The sequence below is a fragment of the Pelophylax lessonae genome (genome assembly GCF_965119305.1).
Source record: "Pelophylax lessonae genome assembly, chromosome: 1".
Lineage (NCBI taxonomy): Eukaryota > Metazoa > Chordata > Amphibia > Anura > Ranidae > Pelophylax > Pelophylax lessonae.
In genome coordinates, this window is record NC_138768.1 from 29535615 (window position 1) to 29557801 (window position 22187).

General features: G+C 42.5%; 1 protein-coding gene across 1 annotated transcript in view; it reads right to left on the bottom strand.

The window, feature by feature from the left end:
- The window catches only part of LOC309566989 (vomeronasal type-2 receptor 26-like), a gene marked incomplete at both ends in the record, with an annotated part of 182618 nt that overhangs the window by 51222 nt on the left and 109209 nt on the right, over positions 1-22187 (bottom strand). Inside the window, 2 exons of the mRNA XM_082272309.1 lie at positions 11896-12678; positions 14265-14556. Coding sequence (XP_082128435.1) covers positions 11896-12678; positions 14265-14556 — 1075 coding nt within the window. The remainder of the gene's footprint in view (positions 1-11895; positions 12679-14264; positions 14557-22187) is intronic.

Here is a 22187-nt window from a genome sequence, read left to right on the forward strand (position 1 = left end):
TTGAAAATTCTGATACAAGATTCCCTGCCAGCATTCCGAGTATCATTCCGAGTGCGTCACCACAAAATCCAGAAAATGAAACAAGTGTTGGGGAGCCAGTTTTGTGCCCAAGTAAGTATTTTTCTAAGGTTGTTTCTAGTGTATTTATCGTTTGGTGTATTTGATGTAATGCTTCAAAGGAACTACCTGTTTGCTACATTATGTGAATCAGGTGCGCAAAACGTATAAATAATGTGTCAAATATATAATCATATAGTGACAAATCATCAAAATTTTACTCAGTTTTTGTAGTTTTGTCACTATATGATTATATATTTGACACATTATTTATAAGTTTTGTGCACCTGATTCACATTTTCTACATAACATATATTTTCAAAGTTTGCAGTTTTTCTTATTGTTCATGCACACTTTTTTCACACAACATCACTGTTTGCTACATTAGCAAGGTGTGAAACCATACAGTGCTAATGTACATATTAGAAAGTGCATTACCATGGGGGAGGAAGAGGTGTAGGTAGTGAGCTATTTGTGTCAACAGGTGGAATTGTTTATGAGCCACAGACTCCAGTGTAAAGAGAACATAATGTTTGCAATGTGTACTTTCATAGTAGTATAGGTGTCATAAGGGCAAGCTGGTTACACACAACAATGCACAGGGTAGGTATTAACTCTTCATTAGTTTAAGATGAACTTGACCCCAAATGTTTAGATATTATGACCTCATCTAGTTGCTTGGCATGTACTTAATATATTATTTTTTATTAACAGGTCATGTTATTCCTAGTTGCACAATAGCCAGAATGACAGTTGAGGCTTTACAATGTTGCTCTGAACTGGAGAAAATTAAGGAGGCTGCTACAGCATTACAAACAAAAATGCGCGACTTTGTTGACATGCTAGCGAAATTTTAATATTATTTATATATATATATGTTTTTGGTTTTTATTGGGATATTTTTTGTTTTCCCGATGATCGTTCAAAATTTGATGGCCTATTTTTTGGCCAAGAAATCATCATCTGCAAAAGGTGTCCCCAAGTTTTTAAAAGTTTTATACAGGGCTCCTATGCATATGAAGCACTTTACAACACCCTAATCCTAACCCTAATCCTAACCCTAACCTTGTGAATGTGTTTTATTAAAAAATGTTTACACTCAACAATGTGTGTTAGAATATTCCTTTGACTTTCGGTGGGGCAGGTCTAAAGCTGGGTAAGGTGGCACAAAATGTATGATGGCTGTCCTGTTCACATATTTGAATGTTAATTAAAGCATTTTGGATTGTGTGTATAATTATCAGCCGTCCAAAATGATTGTTCCTTCAGGACCAGTGGCCATCTAACAAGTGATATTCACTAGTACACTGAATGCACAATGATATCTGTGAACTAAGTGGCAATCAGTCTACAAATATACAGGTTCTATTTAAAGGACTAGCACTCCTAGGATTCTAGATGGCATTGAGATGGGTACTAGCAATCAGTGTAGGGAGATCAGTGTAATATATAGTGTATTGCAGCTTCATTTGTCCATTTCACTTTACATTACCTATATATAACACTTATATCTCTACACTGAGCAAGTTTCACATAACACTGACATCTCCTTACATTGGTGGGCAGTGAGAAGGATGTCATAAATTAACACAACATAACAGGTGGAGGTAAGTTGTTATTACACTAATGTATTACTAAAAATATATAGTATGGGCACCTTCTGGGCAATGACCACCAATGTAAGGTGACATTGGGTGGACCTTGGGTGTGACCTACTTTTCAATGTGAGAGGGCTTTTAGAAAATACCAGGGGTGCTGAAGGCCCTTGTATTTTGACCAGTGGTAAACAAAACACACATGGCCATAATCACATTTGAACAGCTGGGGAGAGACAACAGTAGATAAACACACTGATGAATCTATTAACCCTTCAAAAGTCACACATATATAACACATGAGGAACCCAAAAAATGTGGATTTTGATATGTACCCAAATTATTAAAATACACAATACAGAATAATTGCAATATTTTTTTATTGCACAAAGAATATTATATATATCCAAATTATAATGTATCAGGCAGGAATTGCTGCCACGAAACAGCCCCTCTCCCCACAAAATATTCACGCTATTGTTGCCTAATATCACGGGCACTTCGGGATGCCAATCCAGAACGGGCGACTTCCACTGATGTCATGGAAACATGATCTATTTTGTAGAGTGCCAGATGAATAGAAGTCAGGAAAATCCTAAAACGATTTGACATGATCCCGAAGGCATTCTCCACCACTCTTCTAGCTCTGGATAACCTGTAGTTAAAGATCCTTTGCTCAGGGGTGAGGTTCCTCTGAGGGAAGGGCTTCATAAGATGCTCCCCAAGCGCAAACGCATCATCAGCCACAAAGACTAAACTGAATGGTTTGCTCCCTGGATGGCAAGTTGAGAGTGCCATTCTCAAGCCGCCGAGCAAACTCGGTCTGGTCAATCACTCCCCCATCCGAATTGCGGCCATTCTTCCCAATGTCCAAAAAGATAAACTCATAATTAGCATTGACTATGGCTAGCATGACAATGCTAAAAAAGCCTTTATAACTGAAGAAATATTACCCAGAATTTGGTGGTGGAACAATGCGGACATGCTTCCCATCAATAGCACCCCCACAATTGGGAAAATTCCACTGCTCCTGGAATTGACCAGCAATCTCCTGCCACTGCTCTGCGTTGGAGGGAAACTGTGGGGAAAAAATTTAAATACAATTAGTGCTTGAGCACATCACATTATTACACACACATTTGTCAGTTAAATGCTTATGCAACTTTAAGATAAGAACAACATGAAGGAAATCTTTAGCATTTTGGGGTATGACATCTACATACAGTACATTTATTTTTCACCTCCTAATGTGATAATATTGTAATTCACCAGCTACAGCTTTGGTATATGCTGACTTTTACATTTAGCATGGGTGGGTGGGTGGGTAAAACTATGCCTTTAAACATCATTAAGGGCTTGTGCCTACTGAACGTTTTTACATCAGAAAATAAACATACACAATCATAGGTTGGAATGGATGGACTGATGTCTTTAAGAAAACTCATAAACTAGGTACAAAAACATTTGCAAAGGAATAATTGGTTTTGGGAAAGTCAGAAAATGACACAGATTCAATATACTGTTAACAGGCAATGCGTTTAGGGACACATAGGAGAGAATGCTGGGGTGGTTACTGGGTCATTTTACAAATGGTTAGGAAAATATAAAGCTTTACTACTATGTGCACGCGGCCAGAGGTTAGTTACAAAATAATGACATCTGTAATTTGATGTAGATCCAAACTAATCTAAATTAGGATAAGATGACAAATACATGGAATGTAATATAAAAAACAAAAAATACCCTGATATAGTCCTTCTGCAAGACTTTGATGATAGCAGAGCAGGTCTCAGGGATGATGACTCCAAGAGCTTGGGGGGAGATGCCTGTGGTAAACTTGAGATGCTGCAGGCTTCTCCCTGTTGCAAGATATCTCAAAGTTGCAATTAGCCTTTGCTCAGGAGTAATTGCAAACCGCATACATGTATCCTGCTTCAGAATATAGGGGGACACCAGGGCAAGAAGACGGTGAAAGATGGGAACCATCATCCTCAAATAATTCCTGAAGTCATCAGGATTATTTTCCTGGAGCTCCCTCAGCAAGGACATGTGGGAAAATTGATAACGGTTAAGCAACCAATTTTTGGTCCAGGAGGTCTGCTTCTTCTTACTCTTGCTAATAACTTGGCTCAGAGCCATAACTCCCAGTGAAACTACAGCAAGAGTCGAATCCTCGGTCTCCAAAATTAGTTCGCGAAAGATGTCTCGGAAACTAGCGAAATGTCGTTAACCAAACAAAGGCTACCAGAAGGGTCACAGCCAAAAACTCACTTCCTCTTTTGTAGCGTCGGACGTAGTGACGTCATTTTCTGTCGGTCGACAAAAGTCCAGTGCAGTCTAGAGCACATTCCAACCAACAAAACACAACTCTGGACAAAAGATGGATGATCGGTCGGCCGATAATTGTTGCGTGTGTACTAGGCTTAAGGGATTAGTACCATCTCAAGTGATTTTGGAGACATTTCCCAGTAAGTGGTGCATTTGGAATATGCATAACTACAAGTAATGTAAATGAGGTATGGAGTTCCCTCCTCCAGTTTAAGTAACAAGGATGATTTGCGAAATAGACATTTATAGACATTTAGAATGAAGTATGTTATAATATATATATAGTGGTGATAAGCCTGAGCGTTATTGCTACTTTGGTCCAGAAATGCAAGAGTAGTCATTTCAAGAGTAGGCATAAGGTTGTGTTGGAAGTAAAATGTTAATGTAGAATATGCAAGTTATTCCTGAGTTGGAAAGAACAAGCAAGTTTGAAGTAATTCAAAAGATTCATGTTTTCTATTATAGAGTTTACCGTCAATGGTGTAATTACTTAACCGCTTGCCGACCGCCCACAGTAATATTACTGCGGCATTGCGGCTCCCCTGGGTCCATTCACGTAGTAATACGTGACTAGAGGGGAAGGAGTTTCTGCGCATGTGCGCCGCCAGAGGCGCGCTTCCACTGTGTTTAGCCACAACAGGAGTCGGGAAGGTGGAAGAGAGGCGGCCTTTCTCCCCCGATTCGTCCTGTAAACAGAGAAAAGACCCGCCTGCTTATGTAAACAAAGCAGGCGGATCTTCTCACTGACAGGCAGGGACAGATCAGCAGTTTCAGCTATGCTGAAACTGCGATCTCTGTGCCTGTCAGAGAACCCCCACACACACACAAGTCAGTAAGCATTAGGCATACATTTAACCCCTTGATCACCCCCAGTATTAACCCCTTCCCTGCCAGTGTCATTATTACAGTAAGAATGCATATTTTTAGCACTGAATACTGTAGTAATGTCACTGGTCCCTCCAAAAGTATCAAAAATGGCAGTTAGGGGATCGATCTGTCTGCCACAATGTCGCAATCCCGCTAAAAATCGCAGAAAGTGTGTCAGTATAATGTAGTGTAAGTATAGTGTGTCATTATAATTTAGTGTGAGTATAGTGTGTCAGTATAGTGTAGTGTGAGTATAGTGTGTCAGTATAATGTAGTGTGAGTAAAGTGTGTCAGTATAATGTAGTGTCAGTATAGTGTAGTGTGAGTATAGTGTGAGTATAGTGTGTCAGTATAGTGTAGTGTGGGTATAGGGTGAGTATAGTGTGTCAGTATAATGTAGTGTGAGTATACTATGTCAGTATAGTGTAGTATGAGTATAGTGTGTCAGTATAGTGTAGTGTGAGTATAGTGTGTCAGTATAATGTAGTGTGAGTATAGTGTGAGTATAGTATTTCAGTATAGTGTACTGTGAGTATAGTGTGTCAGTATAGTATAGTGTGAGTATAGTGTAGAGTGAGTGTAGTGTGAGTATAGTGTAGTGTGAGTATAGTGTGTCAGTATAGTGTGGTGTGAGTATAGTGTGAGTATAGTGTGAGTATAGTGTGAGTATAGTGTGTCAGTATAGTGTGTCAGTATAGTGTGGTGTGAGTATAGTGTGAGTATAGTGTGTCAGTATAATGTAGTGTGATTATAGTGTGAATATAGTGTGTCAGTATATTGTAGTGTGAGTATAGTATGTCAGTATAGTGTAGTGTGAGTATAGTGTGTCAGTATAGTGTAGTGTGAATATAGTGTGAGTATAGTGTGTCAGTATAGTGTAGTGTGAGTATAGGGTGTTAGTATAATGTAGTGTGAGTGTAGTGTGAGTATAGTGTGTCATTATAGTGTTGTGTGAGTGTAGTGTGTCAGTATAGTGTAGTGTGAGTATAGTGTGAGTATAGTGTGTGAGTATAATGTAGTGTGAGTTTAGTGTGAGTATAGTGTGTCAGTAGTGATGGACGAACATCGGCCGGGGCGGTTCGCGAACGTCAGCCGCAAATTTTCTCATAAGTCCACGAACCGCAAGTTCGCGGTGGGCCCCATTGACTTTAATGGGAGGCGAACTTTAAAAACCTTTAGGTGATACATGTACTAGCTGTGCACAAATAGTCCCAGGACATGGACAATGTCATAAAAGAAGTATTGCAATTGGAAAAGTTGCCCTAAAATATATATATATATATATTACAGCAAGTTTTTTTCCCCCTAAATCAGCCAGAACTGACAGCAGCCAGTAAATACATGTCAAAAACATATGTGAGTGTAGTGTGAGTATAGTTTGTCAGTATAGTGTAGTGTGAGTATAGTGTGTCAGTATAGTGTAGTGTGAGTATAGTGTGAGTATAGTATGCCAGTATAGTGTAGTGTCAGTATAGTGTAGTGTGAGTATAGTGTGTCAGTATAGTGTGAGTATAGTATGTCAGTATAGTGTATTGTGAGTATAGTGTGTCAGTATAGTGTAATGTGAGTATAGTGGGTCAGTATAATGTAGTGTGAGTATAGTGTGTCAGTATAGTGTAGTGTGAGTATAGTGTGTCACTATAGTGTGAGTATAGTGTGTCAGTATAGTGTAGTGTGAGTATAGTGTGTCAGTATATTGTAGTGTGAGTATGTGAGTATAGTGGGTCAGTATAGTGTAGTGTGAGTTATGTGTGAGTATAGTATGTCAGTATAGTGTAGTGTCAGTATAGTGTAGTGTGAGTATAGTGTGTCAGTATAGTGTGAGTATAGTATGTCAGTATAGTGTAGTGTGAGTATAGTGTGTCAGTATAGTGTAGTGTGAGTATAGTGTGAGTATACTGTGTCAGTATAGTGTAGTGTGAGTATAGTGTGTCAGTATAGTGTAGTGTGAGTATACTGTGAGTATACTGTGTCAGTAGAGTGTAGTGTGAATATAGTGTGTCAGTATAATGTAGTGTGAGTATAGTGTGAATATAGTGTTTCAGTATAGTGTAGTGTTAGTATAGTGTAGTTTTTTCCCTAAATCAGCCAGAACTGACAGCAGCCAATAAATACATGTCAAAAACATATGTGAGTGTAGTGAGTGTGAGTATAGTGTGAGTATAGTATGTCAGTATAGTGTAGTGTGAGTATAGTGTGTTAGTATAGTGTAGAGTGAGTATAGTGTGAGGATAGTGTAGTGTGAGTATAGTGTCAGTATAGTGTGTCAGTTTAGTGTAGTATGAGTATAGTGTGTCAGTATAATGTAGTGTGAGTATTGTGTGAGTATAGTGTGTCAGTATAGTGTAGTGTGAGTATAGTGTGTCAGTATAGTGTAGTGTGAATATAGTGAGTATAGTGTGTCAGTATAGTGTAGTGTGAGTTATGTGTGTCAGTATAGTATAGTGTGAGTATAGTGTAGTGTGAGTATAGTGTGTCAGTATAATGTAGTATGAGCATAGTGTGTCAGTATAGTGTAGTGTGAGTATAGTGTGTCAGTATAGTGTAGTGTGAGTATAGTGTGTCAGTATATTGTAGTGTGAGTATAGTGTGAGTATAGTGGGTCAGTATAGTGTAGTGTGAGTTATGTGTGTCAGTATAGTGTTGTGTGAGCATGGTGTGTCAGTATAGTGTAGTGTGAGTATACTGTGAGTATAGTGTGTCAATAGAGTGTAGTGTGAATATAGTGTGTCAGTATAATGTAGTGTGAGTATAGTGTGAGTATAGTGTTTCAGTATAGTGTAGTGTTAGTATAGTGTAGTTTTTTCCCTAAATCAGCCAGAACTGACAGCAGCCAGTAAATACATGTCAAAAACATATGTGAGTGTGAGTATAGTGTGTCAGTATAGTGTAGTGTGAGTATAGTGTGAGTATAGTATGTCAGTATAGTGTAGTGTGAGTATAGTGTGTCAGTATAATGTAGCATAAGTATAGTGTGAGTATAGTGTGTCAGTATAATGTAGTGTGAGTATAGTGTGAGTATAGTGTGAGGATAGTGTAGTGTGAGTATAGTGTCAGTATAGTGTGTCAGTTTAGTGTAGTGTGAGTATAGTGTGTCAGTATAGTGTAGTGTGAGTATAGTGTGTCAGTATAGTATAGTGTGAGTATAGTGTGAGTATAGTGTGTCAGTATAGTATAGTGTGAGTATAGTGTGTCGGTAAAGTGTAGTGTGAGTATACTGTGTCAGTATAGTGTAGTGTGAATATAGTGTGAGTATAGTGTGTCAGTATAGTGCAGTGTGAATATAGTGTGAGTATAGTGTGTCAGTATAATGTAGTGTGAGTGTAGTGTGAGTATAGTGTCATTATAGTGTGTCAGTAGTAATGGACGAACATCGGTCGGGGTGGTTTGCAAACGTCAGCCGCAAATTTTCTCAAATGTCCGCGAACCGCAAGTTTGCGGCGGGCCCCATTGACTTTAATGGGAGGCGAACTTTAAAGACATTTAGGTCATATTTGCAGCCACAAAATACTTACTAGCTGTGCACAAATAGTCCCACCACATGGACAATGTCATAACAGAAGTATTGCAATTGGAAAAGTTGCCCTAAAAATTATAATTTTTTTTTTTACAGCAAAAATTTTTTTTTTTTTTCCCCTAAATCAGCCAGAACTGACAGCAGCCAGTAAATACATATCAAAAACATATAGGGTCCATTCATACATCTGTAAAATGGGTCCGCATCCATTTCACAATTTGGCTAAAAGTTTACAGACCCGTTGATTTTCAATTCCAGTCTTAAAAATTAGGCATTTACAGGATAAAGGAGTAAATGTCGGCCATTCCAGACCCCAAAAATTAGCCCACATGGGTTTATCTGACAGCTAAGAACGTTGTATTCTGTGGCTGAAGGTACATTAGGCATTCACAGGATACAGAAGTTAGTGTCGGGCAGTATTGGCCCCAAAAATTAGCCCACATGGGTTTACCTGGCAGCTAAGAACTTTGTATTCTGTGGCTGGAGGTACATTAGGCGTTCACAGGATACAAAAGTAAGTGTTTTGTCAATAAAAGGCCCCAAAAATTAGCCCACATGGGTTTACCTGACAGCTAAGAACATTGTATTCTGTGGCTGAAGGTACATTAGGCATTCACAGGCTACAGAAGTAAGTGTCAGCCAGTATTGGCCCCAAAAATTAGCCCACATGAGTTTACCTGACAGCAAAGAAAGTTGTATTCTGTGGCTGGAGGTACATTAGGCATTGACAGAAAAAATAATCGTCGGCCATGAAAGGCCCCAAAAATTAGGCATTCAATGGACATGAAATGCCTTTTATGCCGCTGTATTTAGCAAAGACAAGGACCATGAATTCTTGTGTGTAGATGGCGGTCTGGCGGATATTTGTGGCCTGTCATGAGGAATTTCAATGAAATATGGTCTACTGGTCACATGTGTTGAATTCCTCAGAGATCCATGCCTCATTCATTTTTATAAATGTGAGGTAGTCTACACTGTCATGAGCTAGGCGAATGCGCTTATCAGTCACGATCCCCCCTTCTGCGCTGAACGTCCTTTCGGACAGGACACTGGATGGGGGGCAAGCCAACAGTTCCATTGCAAACTGTGCAAGCTCTGGCCAGAGGTCAAGCCTGCCCACTCAGTAGTCCAGGGGTTCATCACTCCTCAGAGCGTCCACATCGGCCGTTAACCCGATGTAGTTGGACACCTGTCGGTCTAGGCATTCCCTGATGCTGGATCCGGAGTACAGCTGTCGGCTGAAAGAAGGATCTCATATCTGAAGTGACCAACACATCTTCAAAGCACCCTCTTCTTGCAGGCGCTGTTGGATTGCTACCTGCAACTGTATCTCTGTGAGTGGAAATTCCTCTGCCAGCGCACACAAAAACATAATGCAGCATTTCTTGCAGCAAGGCCTGGAAGTGCTGCATTCTGACCGCCCTCTGTGATGGTGGTAACATTTCTGCCATTTTTTGTTTGTACCGGGGGTCTAAGTACGTTGCCACCCAGTACTGGTGCTTTCCCTTTATGCTTTTTATATGGGGGTCCCCCTTAAAACACTGGAGCATGAAGGCCCCCATTCGCACTAAACTGGACGTGGTATAGTGGCCTGGCTCCAGCTCATCATCCATGATAAAGTTGTCCTCGTTCTCCTCCCCCCATCCACGGACAACACCAGGGAGTCCAGACAGGTTTAAAGCATGCTCTTCTTTCTCCTCCTCATCCGCCCCGGCACCATCCTCCTCTGACTCCTCTTCAGACTCCTGTTGTTGACTTGTCTCAGATGGAGTAGCCCCCCCTGGGAATTCATCCAGCATTGCGACTTCCTCATCTTCCTGCTCCTGCTCCTCGACGGCTTGATCAATGACACGACGCAATGTATGCTCCAGAAAGAAGGCGTAAGGTACGATGTCACTGATGGTGCCCTGGCCGTGACTGACCAGTTTGGTGATCTCATCAAATGGCTGCAGAAGTCTGCATGCGTCGCACATGAGCAGCCACTGGCGAGGTGAATAAAACCCGATCAAAAGTGTTAAATGTGTGTCTAGCCAGTGTTCTTGTGTACTGTGTTAGGTGCATTTACTATAGGAAGTGATGAGTTTTCTTTCCAAATAAAAATCCATTACTCCCCCCCTGTCAGAATGGAGCTCTGTCCTTTGTGTCTTCCTGATGATCTGTGGGTGCCAGCAGACATCCATTCGCCAGCAACCGCTAATCGGCTTTTGCTATGACTAATCACAGTAGATGTGGCGTGCCAGCAGCACGCACATGCCTACTAGGCAGAAGTGCAGAAACAGGTATCTGTTTATATGTACGTGATTCTGCACAGAACGGCCTCCCTATAGCAGTAAATCTGCTAAGGGACAGTCAATAAGTGGTTAAAGCAGGGGTATCAAACTCAATTTAATCACGGGCCGCATCAGCATTATTATTGCCCTCAAAAGGGCCGGTTGTATCTGTAAGACTAGATGTCCAGAGCATCCCCTACCCTTACATAAGACGTCAATAACCTCCCCACCCCCATAAATTGAGTCCCCCACCCTCCCTTACATCACAGTGCACCCCCTTATCTTGTGCTGCTGCTGGGAAGAAGCTTTAGGCATTGCTGAAAAGAAAAAAGTGCTGGGTCTGGAGGAGGACCAGAAGAGGGCTGGAGCTCTCCTGCAGCTGCAGGATATGTGCGAGGGCCACATGAAATGGCCTTGAGGGCCGGATTCGGCCCGCGGGCCTTGTGTTTGACACCTGTGGGTTAAAGCACACACTAAGAAATTTGCAACATATGACTAATTACAAGAGACATTAATTTCTTTTAGCATGCAGTCACTGTTCGGCCTACAACTTTCTACCCACCTCTTTTGATTTTTCAGTCAAAGTATGTCGAGCCGGGTGATGCTGACAGGGCCACCCACAGCTCAAATGTCAGCCTATTCCTGCTCTGGCTATCTTCTACTATAAATATATGTTTGGTTGGTGTCCCTCAGTGGAGCTACTCCTCAGACATTAGTCAGAGTGGGACCTGTACTTAGTGACATATGATGAAAATGATACAATTTCCCTGTTCAGACACAAAGTCTAGCAGAGAGAAGTCTCAGAACCAATTCCCTTTGCAGCCCTGAGATATGCTCAAATGCCAAAACATATTTTTCCTTCCCTCATGTCCTCTCCCCTGACTTTTTCTTTGAGATAAATAACACAATCATTAGTCTATCCCCTCATGCCAGCATGCTAGGTGTGGTCCTGAACTCTGACCTCTCCTTTTGACCCTGTAGCCAATCCTTGTCCAAATTTTGCTGCCTCAACCTCCCAAAGATCTCCAAAATACACCCCTTCTTACCAATGACACCACCAAGCTGCAAATTCACTTGTTATCCCTCGCCTTGATTATAGCGACCTCCCCCTCATTGGCCTACTTCTACACAGGTTATCCCATCTATAGGGCTGCTACTAGACTCATCTACCTTATCAACGGCTCATTAACCACCAACCCTCTTTGCCAATCCTTCCAATGGCTTGCGCTCGCCCAACATACAAATCTCAAACAAACTTTACCTGATTAAATCTGTTAATATTAAAACTGTGTTTAAACTTATTGAAAATATGTATAGCTTCAGCCATAGCTTTTACTGCAATATACATTCTTAATGATCCTCTGAAATGCATACTGTTGTCAGTTATTGAAACAATGGTTCTTAAAAAACTGTAAGTAGAAACAGGAACATTTTGGAAATAAATATTTTTTGCATTTTGAGTTGATGTTATATTGTAAAATGTAATGATCAGATTATCCAGCAGCAGCCCCATTTGTGGATGTTTTGACAATAGACTGACATCAAACCGACTTTCATCTGTAAGAATTTGTGGATCCATCAACCGTAAGGACAAACTTGTTATAAAACCTATGAAAGCAGTTAAAAACCTTATTTCCTCTACAGTCCCGCTTGGGGGAAGGATAAGCATATTGTTTTTATTGATGTGAGTATATTCAGAAAGGAAAATCCGAGCATTGCTTGTGAAGGAACCACACAGTATTAAAACTTTACAATGTACTTTGCTAAGTGTGTAACTCCACTGATTAATTGTAGCAAAACTTTCAGTCGTTCTTTTTTCAAAAGCAACACAAATCTCCTGGGAAGCCAAATGTCTCTTCAGGATTTTTGCCTCATTCTCTCCGGCATCATCGTCTGATAAAAGTATTCCAACCCAATTCCAGCCAAAATATTTCACTAGTTTGGAAATTGCTAAATATTGGACATAATCATTCTGAACGGTCCTGAAAACATGCGGGTAAAGGAGTCTGTCACTTAATGGGTAATCGGTGGCTCCATAGCTGATCTGTAAAGAGAAGGATTAACTATTCATTTTAATGTTAATATATTTTCAGATTACATTCATATCCAGCTGCCACTGAAATTATCATTAGAGACTGCACTGTACAAATATTTAAAAACACAATTCATCTTTCAGATTAAATCAGCGAAATACCTTCCATGAGCATCAAAACAAAGATGGTCAAATTCTTACAGAGCCTGAGTAGACAAGTTTATCCACTGCCAGCAATCTGTAGAGAAGGTTCTTTGCTCTTTGCATTGAAACAGTGGTCATCAAAGGATAGTCAAAACACACAAACGGAGCGCCTCTAAGTGCATACGTTTTATTCCAGGAAGCACACAATAATATGTAAACTCACATGAATAATGGGCTCGATCTGGTGCTGGTGGTCCATGGAGATGGTAATGGGGTCCAGCGTCCGGAAATAAGGTGGTGACTGGAGCCGGTTGGATTGAATCTGAAGACAGAGAAGCCGGCTGTAGTCTTCCGGGTTCAGCTGATTTCCATGTACCAAGCTGGAACGCAGTGTGGCCGTATGACGTCACTACAGGCGAGCTTGGCACATGCTCTGAAATGCGTTGTGTCATTCCCCTGATCCCGGTGACGTCACGCGGCAACGCTGCGTTCCAGCTTGGTACAAGGAAATCAGCCAAACCCGGAAGACTACAGCCGGCTTCTCCGTCTTCCGATTCAATCCAACAGGCTCCAGTCACCACCTTTTTTCTGGACGCTGGACCCCATTACCATCTCCGCGGACCACTGGCACCAGATCAAGCCCATCGTTCTTAACTTCATGTGAGTTTGCATATTATTGTGTGCTTCCTGGAATAAAAATTACTGCACTTAGAGGCGCCCCGTTTGTTTTTTTTACACAGAGCTGACCTCCCTGTGCTGTGGAGCTAGCCCTTTTTTGCAGACTCATATTCTGGTCCTACTGGCACTCCCCCCCCCCGTCATTTACTATTATTATGGACTTGAATATTCCTTATGGAATGTCATGTATATGATTTTATTATTATTTTTTCTGCATGTATATTTATTGTTTGGTCCTTCATACACTGGCCATAACCGACCCTACTATAGCAGCCCAGAGCTTCTTGTTGTTTTTTCTTATCAAATGATGGTCAACATGCTTCTCTCAGTACATGTGTATCCATCTGTACCTTATATATATATAACTATAAAAGCTCAGAGCAAACTGGAAAAAATCAAAAAGCCCAGTAATTGCAGTACAAGCTCTAATACTTCTTTTTCATTCATTCAGCAAAGGCAGATCAAAGTAACGCCCACACACACACAGACCTCCAAAAAAAGGTTCAAAGGATTTTTTAAAACAGGCATTTTAGCAGCAGAAGAAGAGGAGGGCTGAACAGTCTCATGACCATAGATAAAAGCATTTTTTAAAGGTAATTGCATTGGATTTTATTTATGGAAAATGGGGGATATCCTTAATGATGGTGCCAGGTGTGTAATTATTCATTTTAACTGAGTTTACATACATTTTAACTGGCATGTTTTTGTAAAATGTAAAATGTTGTCTCTGTAGACTTAGAATAGTATTAAAAAAATACAAGTAGTTTTTTACTCACCTGTGTGTATCTGTACAATCCGAGGATTTGGGCTATTGGGATTGTAGTGGATGAATAGTAATCTCCAATAACACCAGCCAGCTTGCCATGTCCTTTACAGGAATAATTGGGAACTGTCCCATTTGGTCCAGATAAGATCTGCAGAACACTATGTACAGCCTTCCTGGGTTCCAGCCATGAGTCATATAGATGAAAGCCGAGAGTGATATTGGGTAAGATGTCTGGATCCTGGTTAATATTATCAATTGCGGTAAGAAAAGCTAGGAGGTTCAGGTAATACCAGAAAGAGGGGCTACAAAAAAGTTTTTTTTGAAAAAAATTAAGTTAATAATTTCTATATATATGTAAAATATTTTAGATATATTCATACATGGGATCAGCTTAACATTAAACACAGAGGAAAATACTTTTAGGTAATGCTTCCTGGGGGATATATAAAACAGCAGAAACAATGTTGAGGTAATGCTAAGTTTTACATAGCATGTCTGTAAGTTAGCCCACATGGGTTTACCTGAAAGCTAAGAACATAGTATTCTGTGGCTGAAGGTTCATTAGGCATTGACAGAAAAAATAATTGTCAGCCATGAAAGGCCCCAAAAAGTAGGCATTCAATGGACATGAAATGCCTTTTATGCAGCTGTATTTAGCAAAGACAAAGACCAGGAATTGCTGTGGGTGGATGGCGGTCTGGCAGATATTTGTGGCCTGTCATGAGGCATTTCAATGAAACATGGTCTACTGGTCACATGTGTTGAATTCCTCAGAGATCCATGCCTCGTTCATTTTTATAAATGTGAGGTAGTCTATACTGTCATGAGCTGGGCGAGTGCACTTATCGGTCACGATCCCCCCGCTGCGCTGAACGTCCTTTCGGACAGGACACTGGATGGGGGGCAAGCCAACAGTTCCATTGCAAATTGTGCAAGCTCTGGCCAGAGGTCAAGCCTGCCCACCCAGTAGTCCAGGGGTTCATCACTCCTCAGAACGTCCACATCGGCCGTTAACCCGATGTAGTCGGAATTCTGTCGGTCTAGGTGTTCCCTGATGCTGGAACCGGAGTACAGCTTTCGATGGTTCGGCTGAAAGAAGGATCTCATATCTGAAGTGACCAAGACATCTTCAAATCGCCCTCTTCTTGCAGGCGCTGTTGGATTGCTACCCGCAACTGTCTCTCTGTGACTGGAAATTCCTCTGCCAGTGCACGCAAAAGGAGCAAGGCCTGGAAGTGCTGAATTCTGACCGCCCTCTGTGATGCTGGTAACATTTCTGCCATTTGTGGTTTGTACCGGGGGGTCTAAGTACGTTGCCACCCAGTACTGGTCCTTGCCCTTTATGCTTTTATACGGGGGTCCCCCTTAAAACACTGGAGCATGAAGGCCCCCATTCGCACTAAACTGGAAGCGGTATAGTGGCCTGACTCCAGCTCATCATCCAGGATAATGTCATCTCCGTTTTCTTTCCCCTATCCACGGATAAAACCAGGGATCCCAGAAAGGTTTAAAGCATGCTCTTATTTCTCCTCCTCATCCGCCCCAGCACCATCCTTCTCTGACTCCTCTTCAGACTCCTGTTGTTGACTTGTCTCAGATGGAGTAGCACCCACTGGGAATTCATCCAACATTGCAACTTCCTCATCTTCCTGCTTCTGCTCCTCGACGGCTTGATCAATGACACGACGCAATGCACGCTCCAGAAAGAAGGCGTAAGGTACAATGTCACTGATGGTGCCCTGGCCGTGACTGACCAGTTTGGTGATCTCATCGAATGGCTGCAGAAGTCTGCATGCGTCCCGCATGAGCAGCCACTGGCGAGGTGAAAAAAACCCAAGCTCCCCAGAACCTGTCCTGCCGCAGAGTTCGTACAGGTAGTCGTTAACTGCACGTTTCTGCTGGAGCAGCCTATCAAGCATATGCAACGTTGAGTTCCATCACGTCAGGCAGTCACAAATAAGACATCTGATGGGCAGGTTGTGTCGCCCCTGAATGTCTTCAAGGCGAGCCATGGCTGTGTAAGATCTTCTGAAATGGCCCGAGATTTTCCTGGCCTGTCGCAAGACGTCCTGGTCCCCAGGGTATTTGGCAACGAATCGCTACACGACCAAGTGCAGGACGTGTGCCATGCATGGCACGTGTGTTATTTTGCCCTGTTTCAGCATGCTCAGCAGATTGGCACCGTTGTCCAACACCACTTTACCAACTGTCAAATTCAGCGGTGTCAGCCACTGATCTGCCTGTGAACGCAAAGCTGAAAGGAGTGCAGGACCAGTGTGGCTCTTGGCTTCCAGGCACAACAGACGCAGCACAGCATGGAAACATCTCACCTGGCATTAGTAATTTGGAGTAGCCCCTGTGCTATCACTATTATCTGAGAGGAATATTGCAACAAAATGTGGAAAACAGGATCAGCTGCAGCTCTCAACACAGCCTTTCAAAATTAACCGAATCAGTCACAGTAGGTAAAAATATTAAAGCCGTGCTTATCCTGACGTAAATAACATCAATAAACAATTAATATGTATAATCTTAGGTGAATAAATAAATAATAAATATTGTGCTTTAAAGACAATATTAAATAGTTAATAGATCAAAGGTGCTCGTAGTGCCATCAAAGGTGCAATAATATAGAATATATATAGGCGTAAATAGTCCATGAAATGCAAAATGAAAATCCATGGACGTCAATACAAACAAACTATTTGTCCCATTGTGAGGACTAACTACGCCTCCAAAAAATAAATATAAAGTGAAAACAGTGACAGGTGAACATCAGCTGCGTGACAGTAAATTGACACAGTAATTCATATAAATAATATAAAATAAAATCATCAGAAACTAGCTAGTAAACCAAGTTCATTCAGTGATCTGTTGCAGCTTCAATCATCATAAAGTGAAGGTGACATGAACTCAGGTGATAGGATCAGGTGTGTGATTCCAGGCACCAAAAAGAGAAGATGCAAAGCTTCTGGGTGTGCTACACCCTTACCCTTCTGCTGTAAGGTTACAGTGTATCCAAAGGGGGTGCTGGGAAGGGGTATTTGGATAGGATCCTTCCACCTTCCGCCTTCCAGGGGTGAGGGGGGGAGTTGTTTGTATCCTGTGTACTCCCGAGTGGGGGCAGACAAACAAAAAGCTTCCTCTGGTGCAGTATTCCAAAATGTTTATTTACATAAAAATGTAGCAACTTACATTACAAATTCCAGTAGCTGGTGTATGTAGATAACATTCACGAGCGGTCCGTAATGCCGCACTTCCGCATTCAGCCTCTGCGTCTCTACGTGTATCGTCATGGCCATGCGACTTCTTCAGGAAATGGTGATTGGCTGAAGTGGACTGGCTTAAATATAATTTTGGCAATTAACGCCATGTTGTGGAAGACCAGGAAACTGCACTGAGGCTACAGACAATCCGACATAGCAGCCAAACAAGTAAAATAGGCTGCAAAAAGAGGGCATAAGAAGCGTTTTTGGAGACCGACTAAGATACAAAGCGGGCATAGCTAAAGATAATTATATGGACAGATCATAGTATAATCTGGAAAAAAATTTATTTATGGGAGCCAAAATCATTAATAAAAACAATAGCAAAAAGGAAAATATATGGCTCTCTATATTGATAAGGAATATGTAAATATAAGACTAAAAATGAACAGCAAATAAGGATGAAATGTGTAATGTAGAATATAAAAAGCAGTGTGTAATTTTAAAAAATTAAAAACAAATTTATTTCACACTGCTAGAATAAAAAATCGCATAATGTAAGATAAAAACGGGGGAATCACTAAAACATTGTAAAAATCACATATTGTATGGTAAAAACAGGGAATTCACTAAAAAAATGTAAGAATCGCAGGAATGAGACATCACATCAGCTCATAAATAAATGGCTCATATTCATATAGATATAAGAGCTTACAAAACTCGTAAACCTAGAGAGATAAATAAAGATTGAAATAATTAATTTAAAATATATTATTTGAAAACGCATAGAGGAGGTGAATGAGGGGAAGACTGTACTATTTATTGGAGCCACTAATAACTTGTATTACTAAAAACTCAATCAGAAATCACTCAGAAAACAATTCAAGTCAAATTCTATGTTGAGTCCATGAAGAACTAACGTATTCATATAAAAAATCCACTTGGATTCTAGTTGTGACTTTATGGCTGCCTCTCCAGTGTTTTTGATATGGTGTAATCCCCCAAAATTTCAAATGTTTGAGGTCTTTATTATGTACTAGAGCAAAATATTTAGAAACACTGTGCTTATCGTATCCATTCATGATATTTTTCACATGTTCTTTAATCCTGACCCTGAGAGGTCTTTTGGTCCTGCCAACATACTGCAGGCTGCAATCACATTCAAGTGCATATACTGCACCCTCAGTGTTGCAGCATATAAACTCTTTAATGTCGTACTGTACTGTCGTAATCGTAATACTGTAATCGTACTGTCGTACTTGTTGCAGTAAATTGTGACTTTTTTCCCCATGTTTTTTTTTGTATGAGTGCAGGCAAAACATTTTTTACAGGGAAACCAACCTTTACCAGCGAAGAAGGTGAACGTTTTTTTTCGGGGGGGGGGGGCTTTATTACAATTTTCACGATTTCATCTCTAATGGTGGAGGCCTTTTTATATCTAAACCTTGGATTTGTAGGTATGATCTCCCGTAGAATCCTGTCTTCCTTCAAGATATGCCAATGACGTCTAATAATGTTTTCAACTTTTTTATATTGAACATTGAAATCCAGGAGGATCGCTGTTCCATCATTAATAGTTTCTTTCTTCCTTTCTTTTTTAATCAATTCTTTTCTGTCAATCTGGGACACTTCCTTTACTTTTTCTCTTATGAAGCCTGGATCATAACTAGAGTTGAGCGGACACCTGGATGTCCGTGTTCGGCGGGTTCGGCGGGTTCAGCCGAACTTGAAAAAAAAGTCCGGGTCTGTGTCCCGGACTTTTTCCGAACTTTACCCGGACACCGAACCCCATTAAAATCAATGGGGACCCGAACTTTCAGGCACTAAAATGGCTCTAAAACACCAATGGAAAGGGCTAGAGGGCTGCAAATGGCAGCAAAACATAGTTAAGAGCATGACAAGTGCTCTGCAAACAAATGTGGATAGGGAAATAACTTAAAACAACACAGAAAAATAAAACCATGTTCTTCATCTTTGAAGGACGAGGCCCATATGGAGTAGGAGGGAGGTTGAGGTGGTGGTGGATGTGGCGTTGTCATAGGCGTGCGCACCGGGTGTGCCTGGGCACACCCTAATCACCTAGGGCACATTAGCATTATCGCTCTGTTTGCCAGTGAGGAGATGGGAAAGATCTCCCTCGGACCTGCTCTGCCATAAGAGAAGTGCCACACACTTCTATTTCACTTTGCCAGCAGGGAGAGTAATGTACCAGGGCCATATACATGTAGGCAAACACATGCATGTGTATTTAAACTTTGGGGTGCACACCCTAATGCAATAGGCTGCGCACACCTATGGGCGGTGTAGGTGGACACTGCTTTTTTTCCAGTCATTTTAAATGAGGGTACATCCCAAAAGAGTGAGAAAGATCAAAAATAGAACAATGGCTGGGTAAGGTCGGTATCCATCTCTATTCTGCACAAGGTACGGAAAAGTCCTGTGGGATCCATGCCTGGTTCATTTTAATGAACGTGAGCTTGTCCACATTGTCTCTGGACAGGCGGCTGCGCTTGTCTGTGATAACGCCCCCAGCCGTGCTAAATACACGTTCAGATAATACACTGGCTGCAGGGCACGCCAGCACCTCCAAGGTGTAAAGGGCAAGCTCAGGCTATGTGCCCAATTTGGAGACCCAGAAGTTGAAGGGGGCAGACCCGTCATTCACTACATGTAGGCGTGTGCACACATACTGCTCCACCATGTTGGTGAAATGCTGCCTCCTGCTAAGACGTTCCATATGAGCTGCTGGTGCTGCTGTTTGTTGTGGCGTGCTGACAAAGCTTTTCCACATTTCGGCCATGCTAACCCTGCCTTCTGAGGTGCTGGCGGTGCCATGGTTGCGTTGGCGACCTCTTCCTCCTTCTCCTCCTCTGCCTTGGCCTTGTGCTTCCACTGTGGCCCCGCTGTCAGGTGGGAATGCCAGCCGCATCGCGTCTACCAGCGTGCGCTTGTACTCGCGCATCTTGCGATCTCACTCCAATGAGTGAATAAAGGACGGTACGTTGTCCTTGTAACGGGGATCCAGCAGCGTGGCCACCCAGTAATCAGCACAAGTTAGAATGTGGGCAACTCGTCAGTTGTTGTGGAGACACTGCAGCATGTAATCGCTCATGTGTGCCAGGCAACGAAAGGCTGTCCTCTGTGGGAGGTGTATTGTCTGTGTCCTCTGTATCCCCCCAGCCACGCACCAGTGATGGCCATGAGCTGGCCTGGGTGCCACCCTGCTGTGAACATGGTTCCATCTCCTCCTCCATCTCCTCCTCCTAATTCTCCTCATCCTCCAGAACTGTGCCCCTGCTGGACAATTGTGTCCCTGGCGTTTGTATGTGCAGGAACCCACCCTCGGAGCTACTTGTGAATGACTGCCCTGAAAGCCTTGGAAATGTTACCTCTTCATCCTCCTCCTCATCCTGTGCCACATCCTCTTCCATCATTGCCTGAATCGTTTTTTGAAGGAGGCATAGAAGTGGGATAGTTAAGCTGACAACGGAGCCATCGGCACTGGCCATGTTGGTGGAGTACTCAAAACAGCGCAACAAGGCATACAGGTCTCGCATGGAGGCCCAGTTATTGGTGGTGAAGAGGTGCTGTTCCGCAGAACGACTCACGCGTGCGTGCTGCAGCTGAAACTCAACTATGGCCTGCTGCTGCTCGCACAGTCTTTCCAGCATGTGCAAGGTGGAGTTCCACCTTGTGGGCACGTCACATATGAGGCGGTGAGCGGGAAGGCCGAAGTTACGCTGCAGCGCTGACAGGCGAGCAGCAGCAGGGTGAGAACGCCGAAAGTGCGCACAGACGGCCCGCACTTTCTGCAGCAGCTCTGACATATCGGGGTAATTTTTAAGGAACCTCTGCACCACCAAATTCAGCACATGCGCCAGGCAAGGGATGTGCGTCAAACCGGCTAGGCCCAGAGCTGCTATGAGATTTCGCCCGTTATCGCACACCACCAGGCCAGGCTTGAGGCTCGCTGGCAGCAACCACTCATTTGTCTGCTGTTCCATGCTCCTCCACAACTCCTGCGCGGTGTGGGTTTTTTTCCCCCAAACAGGCAAGTTTTAAAACTGCCTGCTGTCGTTTATCCCTGGCTGTGCTGAAGTTGGTGGTGAAGGTGTTACGCTGACCGGATGAGGAGGCGGTAGAGGATGAGGAAGCGGAGTAGGAGGAGTTAGGAACAGGAGGCAAACTGAAGCGCTCTGCAATCCTCGGTGGTGGAAGGACATGCACAAAATTGCTATCTGCCTTAGGCCCATCCGCCACTGCATTTACCCAGTGTGCCGTTAGGGAGATATAACGCCCCTGACCGTGCTTACTGGTCCACGTATCGGTAGTTAGGTGGACCTTGCCACAGATGGCGTTGCGCAGTGCACACCTGATTTTTTCCCCCACTTGGTTGTGCAGGGAAGGGATGGCTTGCCTGGAAAAGTAGTGGCGGCTGGGCACGACGTACTGTGGGACAGCCACTGACATAAGGCTTTTAAAACTGTGCGTCTCCACCAGACGGAATGACAGCATTTCAAAGGCCAAGAATTTTGAAATGCTGGCATTAAGGTGGGTAGGGGGGTACTTCCTCTTCCTCTGAAGTGTTTGGGAGATGGAAAGCTGAACGCTTCCACGGGACATTGTGGAGATGGTTGGTGACCCAGGTGGTGGTGTTGCTGACAGATCGTCTGTTTGCGGGGTGGCAGGTTCCGGTATCACTACAGAGGTGGATGGAGAGGCCGAGA